Source organism: Tupaia chinensis, unplaced genomic scaffold (assembly GCF_000334495.1).
Source record: "Tupaia chinensis unplaced genomic scaffold, TupChi_1.0 Scaffold000161_4, whole genome shotgun sequence".
Taxonomy (NCBI): domain Eukaryota; kingdom Metazoa; phylum Chordata; class Mammalia; order Scandentia; family Tupaiidae; genus Tupaia; species Tupaia belangeri.
The window spans coordinates 153,185-159,256 of record NW_006159635.1 but is presented as its reverse complement, the minus strand read 5'-3'; the positions used below and the strand labels follow the sequence as shown (position 1 = coordinate 159,256).

Below are 6,072 nucleotides of genomic sequence, written 5' to 3'. Positions count from 1 at the left end.
GAAAGAGTGGATGAAGAAAACCCAGAATTTGAGAGAGACACAAGGAATGGTCATATAGTCGTGGTTCAGTGAAAATAAATACTTGAAACTTTAAGAAATTGTAATATGTTACCATTGTAAATAATTGGAAAGCATTTTTAGGGAGTAACAGAATTTAGCTATGAGCTTTATCAGTTTTTACTGCTCTAATTTGTCAGGTATTATTAACCCCAAATATGCATTTCTTTTAGTTAATGTGTTGTTAATGATGAAAAAATAATAATTTTGGGAACCAGCAGTTAGCGTAATGGCTATGTCACTGGACTCCCACATAATCGACCGCGGTTCATGTCCCGGACCCGGTGGCTTAAAACTCACATCGGGCACATGTGCATGCATGCCCAAGATCCCGAGAGGAGAATGGAGGAGAAGGGATTGCGGCGTGACCATCCCCCCTGGGGGCTGATTTCTCGCTTTCTGTCTCTATGTCTCTCTCTGTCTGTCTGCCGAGTGCACGTGCCCTATAGCGAAAACCTCTCAAAAAAAATTTTTTTTTGTTTTCTGAAGAAAATTTCTCATTTCAAGGTTGCCGAGGAGCCCAGGTAGAAGAAATATGGAGTTTAGAACCTGAGAATTTTGAAAAATTAAAGTAAGTATAATTTTAGTTGTGTTAAAAACAATGTTAATACTTGACCAGACTTTTAAAGGATGCTACTCAGATTTGTCTGTTAATTTTACTTGGCTTACCCTAGGCTAAATACGTTTTCTCCTTTACGTCTGTTTTCAGTCCTGGGGGATAGATAGTACTATTATCACTTTAAAACCAAGAACCCTAGACTCATAAATAAGTAACTTGCAAGAAATTCAAACCTAAGTCTCTGATTCTGTATCCGCAAAGTACTGATTGGTTGATTTTTCACAAAATCCACTTATCACTCAATAGTATTAGGACACGGAATACTTTTTAACATTAAAAAACAGGAGTAATAGGTCAGTCTATGAATCGTATTTCATACATAACAAATATTAATAGTAATTCACAATTTGTCTACACATTAACACATTGCTTCTTGGGAAAGCTGCAGTTCAAGTTCCAAATGTGGGTGCTAGGCAAGATCCTTCCTTTTCCCCCACGTTGCTGACTGGCATGGCCTTCCTGAGCCTCCCCTTGTCCTCACACAGGGACCTCGCATCTGCAGCTGAAGCTTGGGGAGCTTTCATTGGTTGGAGAGTCCTTGGACTCTTAAAATGGCAACAAGGAACAAGCTTTAAAAGAGAAAATAGGGGATTTAGGATTTGGAATATTGCTACTGTTTTTAATAGCAAGAGGTAGTTAGCTTCTTTCTATCTTCCTCTTCCCTGCAAAAAGAACAATCACTTTAGATGAAATGAGAGATCACTGTGGCTGAGACCAGGAACTGTTAATTAGAGATGCGTCATCTGAACTGTCCGCAAAGACGGGCTTAGTTCTGTTGGCACATGTTGGATGCTGTGGCTCAGCAGGCCAGACCACCCTCAAATAGCCAGACGGGGCTTGTGGTCTCAGTTGCTTGGGAAACTGAGGCAGGAAGACCATGTCTAAACACGTTATACACATACACACACACACACATGCAACCACCACCACCTCCCGCTACCAAAAATAAGCTGCAAAGATTTTTGTTGAGTGGAAGGCAGTTATAAAAGCCTGAAAGGAGAACCCTAAACTAGCAGTTTAATGTTTTATGTGCAAAAACAGTCCCTTTAAGAACATCGTGGCTTCATTATGTATGAGTTGAAGCATCTTCATACTGTAGTTTGAGAATTGTTCTTGAGTCTGAAAATTTTATGAAAGTGCATCATATATTTTATAACACTTGCTATCAGCCGTCTAGCTGTAAACATCCTACGTTTATTCACGTGTCTTGGAATTCAGTCAAGTATTAACAATTTTTAGTCTTGCTGTGCTATTTTCTATTTTTAAGTGAGGTAATAAAAGGTAGAAATGAAAAAATAGCCCACATATTTGAGAGTAAGCATTTCATTATAATTCTATTTTAATTTATATAATTTTAAGTTTTATTAGCTTCCTCTAAGGCAACATTCTAGTGACTATGAATAGTAATAGCAATCTTTTAAAAATTTCTCATTTTAACTTAATGTACTTTATTTAGATTGTATCTATTAAATAACTGACTAAAATTTAATGTAGTAACAGTGTGCTATAAAAGAAGCAGGGTTTGGCATCATTAATTTGTATTTTATTTTGTAGGCCAGTTCATGGATTAATTTTTCTTTTCAAGTGGCAGCCAGGAGAAGAACCAGCAGGCTCTGTGGTTCAGGACTCCAGACTTGACACGATATTTTTTGCAAAGCAGGTATGGTCCTTGGATACTCTGATAAGTTTCAAGAGCAGCCCTTTTTATAAAAACAGGGTGCTTGTCTACCTGTGTACCTCAGGTGTGGCAGTCCTTGATTTTTTAGTCTCAGAACTCTTTTACACTTAACAATTATTGAACTCCCTATAGAGTTTTTGCTTATGGGAGTATCTATCAGTATTTACCATATTGAACATAAAAACTGAAACATTTAAAAATACTTAATCAATTGATTTAAAAGTAACAATGAACTTAGTATCTGTTAACATAAATAACATTTTTACATAAAAAATAACATTTACAGACCAGCAGATGGCATAATGGTTACACTGCTGGACTCCCATGTAACCATTGTTGAACTCCCACGTAGTGGACCACAGTTCGAGTCCCAGACCTGGCAGCTTAAAACTCATGCCAGGCATGTGCGTATGCATGCCCAAAATCCCAAGAGGAGAAGAGATTGCAGCATGGCCAACCCCCGTGGGGGGTGATTTCTTGCTCTCTGTCTCTCTGTCAAGTGCATGTACCCTGTAACAAAAATCTCTTAAAAAAATAAAGAAAGAAAGAAGATGAAAATAACATACTTACCAAAACAAAAAATTAGTAAGAATGCACTGTTTTAACACTATTCCAAATCTCCTCATGTCTGACTTTCTAGCACATAGCTAGATTCTCCGGTGTGCTGCTTCATGCATTCTGTTAATGCTTTTTGTTTTGTTTGCCTTTGATTAAAATATCTGAAGAAAATCCAGTCTTATATATGTGTGTAGTTTGAAAGGGAGAGGTGTTATCTTTTTCAGGTAATTGTGATATTCTTTGATACTCTGTCAAGACCTCAGAAGTATTACTTTCTTAAAGGTTAGTTGCAATGTGAAATTTGTACTTTGCTATGTTAAAATTCTTTGTCTTTCAAACAGATCTTTTAATTCTGCATGATTTTGTAACATTGTGCATTGGTCTTTTGGAAAATTCAGGGATTTATGTACATCCAAGTGCAGACACATTTGATATGATTTGATTATATCAACAAGTCATGCTTGTTAATACCACTGTCGATATCATCAGAATGATCATTATCATGAAATTTTAAGCCCACAGTAGTGGATCTAAATTTAATAAAATTTTGTTCTCTTGAAAATTCAAATTTTATCAATGACAGTACATAACATCAGGTGTTTTCTTGTAGCCAAAAACTCATTTCACACATTTTTAAAGAAAATACCTGCCAACTATCCTTATCTGAAAAATCATTTTGTCTGTTATTTGTGCTTTCAAATAAAATTGAAGTTATGAGGAAAAAACTGACAGTTTAGCTCACAGCTCAAATAATCACACCAGTGCCTTTCCTCAAGATAATAGCATATCTTGATGTACAGCAGAACTTCTTTACTTGTACTTCCTATTTCATTCCACAGAATATTAAACACTTGTGCTCCAAGACTGAAATTTAATAAAAATAACTTATAATGTTTTATCAAAGATATTCTTCAGTAGAACTGGAGAATTGCTATGTATGAGTGTCAGTGAAGCAGTTTAACGCCAGTGCTCAGATTCATGCTGCAGTACCAGGAGTTTTTACACAGTTGCTTTTGTGCCATCAGTGCAAATAGGAAAGCAGAGAAAACAAAATGCCGCAGAAACTGCCTTAGATCATGAAGGCGGAGCCAGCCCGTGGTTCAGTGGTACACATTGCTCTGTGATCCAGGCCCACGTGGGCTGGTCCTGGGTTCGTAACCTGAGGCCTCCCTGTACACACTGGCACACAGGATGCACATGTCATCACGGCCTGGGCTGTTTGAGGCTGCAGGAGGCTGGTGGCATCAAGACCCTGTGGAGGGTACCTGTCTGTCTTTTTTTTTTTTTCAGAGACTTTTTCTATAGGGTGCATGTGTTCACCAGAGAGACAAAGAGAGAAAAGGCGAGAAGTCATCCCCAGGAGGGACGGCCACTCTATAACCCCTTCTCCATTCTCCTCTCAGGATTTTGGGCACACACGCACATGTGCCCAGCCTGTGTTTTAAGCCACCAGGGCCAGGACTCAAACCGTGGTCGACTACATGGGAGTCTAGTGATGTAGCCATTACGCCATCTACTGGTCCCTGTCTGTCTCTCTCTTCCTTATGGAAGAGATAAATAAACACAATTAAATTTTATTTATTTATTGTTATTTTTGGCCAGAAGGTGTATGCCCTCTCCAGACAGACAGACAGACAGAGGGAGGGAAAGTAAAAAAACACTCTCCATGGGAGATGGCCTTGCTGCAGTCCCTTCTCACCTCTCACCTTTCTGGACTCTGGGCGTGCATGTACATGCATCCAGCTTGTTTTCCAAGCTACCGGGTCTAGAACTTAAAATGTTCAGCATCTTGAATTTCTGATTATTTCTCTAATGCAAATAAGTCATTTATTTATTTATTTTAATTATTTATTTAATTTAATTTATTTATTCATTCATTTATTTTAATTTGACCAGAGAGATACACAGGGGGAAGGTGGGGCGGGGGAGAAAGAGAGAGATATGGAAAGCGAGAGAGCAAGCCACCAGATCCAGGACTCGAACTGTGGTTGGCTATGTGGGAGTGTCCAGCACCTTAACCACCATGCCACCTGCTGGTCCCAGCAAGTAAGTCATTTATGTATTACCGTGTTTCTCTACTTGAGTATCTTCATTACAATTATAGACCCACCATTGTTTGTGATTTTTGAGATCTGGATAGTGGAGAAAAGATAGCATAGATAGTTTTTTAATTCTTCTGGCGGTTTTTCTCTTTTTTTCAAAATTTTTTTTAATGTACATAAGAATATGTACCCAGGAACAGCAGATGGCATAATGGTTCCATTGCTGGATTCCCATACAGGTGAACACAGTTCAAGTCCTAGACCCAGCAGCCTAAACTCATGCCAGGCACATGTGCATGTGTACCCAAAATCCTGAGGGGAGAATGGAGGAGAACGGATTGCAGTGTGGCCATCCCCCCTGGGAGTGATTTCTTGCTTTCTGTCCCCCTGTCTCTCTGGTGAGCAGATATGCCCTATGGCAAAAATCTCTCCATTAAAAAGCATACCCATTATACAAAATTAAAGCATTATAGAACATAGGATGTAGGAAATAAAAGTGCCTTATAATCCCTATTTCTGAGATAACCACTGAGAACAGTTTCTATTCCTACAGATGTGTGTGTGTGTGTGTGTGTGTGTGTTTAAATGTATTTCTTATAAACCTGGGAGGCAGTGATTTTGTTTTTATATTCAGTCCCTGGCACATAGAAGTATTCAGTAAAAATAGATTGAAGTGATCATCTTTCAAAATATTACAGTTAAATAATGCTGGATTTCACTAACACTAATACACCAATGATGTCTGAATGATAGAGACTTAGCTTATTTATTTGTTTAGAGGTTTTTGCTTTAGGGTGCATGCACTTGCCAGAGAGAGACAGTGAGAGGGAAGGTGAGACGTCTTCCCCCAGGGGATGGCCATGCACAGTCCTTCTCCTTCACTCTCCTGGGATCTTGGGCACTCACACACATGTGCTTGGTGTGAGTTTCAAGCCAGCAGGTCTGGGACTCGAATTACAGTCAGCCGTGTGGGAGTCCAGTGACATAACTGTTATGCCATCTGTTGGCACTTGAGGCCTATTTTTTTTTTGAAGAGGTTTTTTGCTATAGGGCACATACGCTCGCCAGACAGACAGAGAGAGACAGAGACAGAAAGTGAGAAATCACCCCCCAGGGGG

The 6,072-nt window shown here is 39.0% G+C and overlaps 1 protein-coding gene across 2 annotated transcripts in view; it reads left to right on the top strand.

Moving 5' to 3' along the window:
• Window positions 1-564: 564 nt before the first annotated feature.
• UCHL5 (ubiquitin C-terminal hydrolase L5) overlaps window positions 565-6,072 on the top strand; it is a gene marked incomplete at its 5' end in the record, with an annotated part of 29,760 nt that continues 24,252 nt past the window's right edge. For both annotated transcript variants that reach the window (XM_014586842.2, XM_014586840.2), the window contains 2 exon segments: window positions 565-628; window positions 2,231-2,336. In XM_014586842.2, coding sequence (XP_014442328.1) covers window positions 565-628; window positions 2,231-2,336 — 170 coding nt within the window.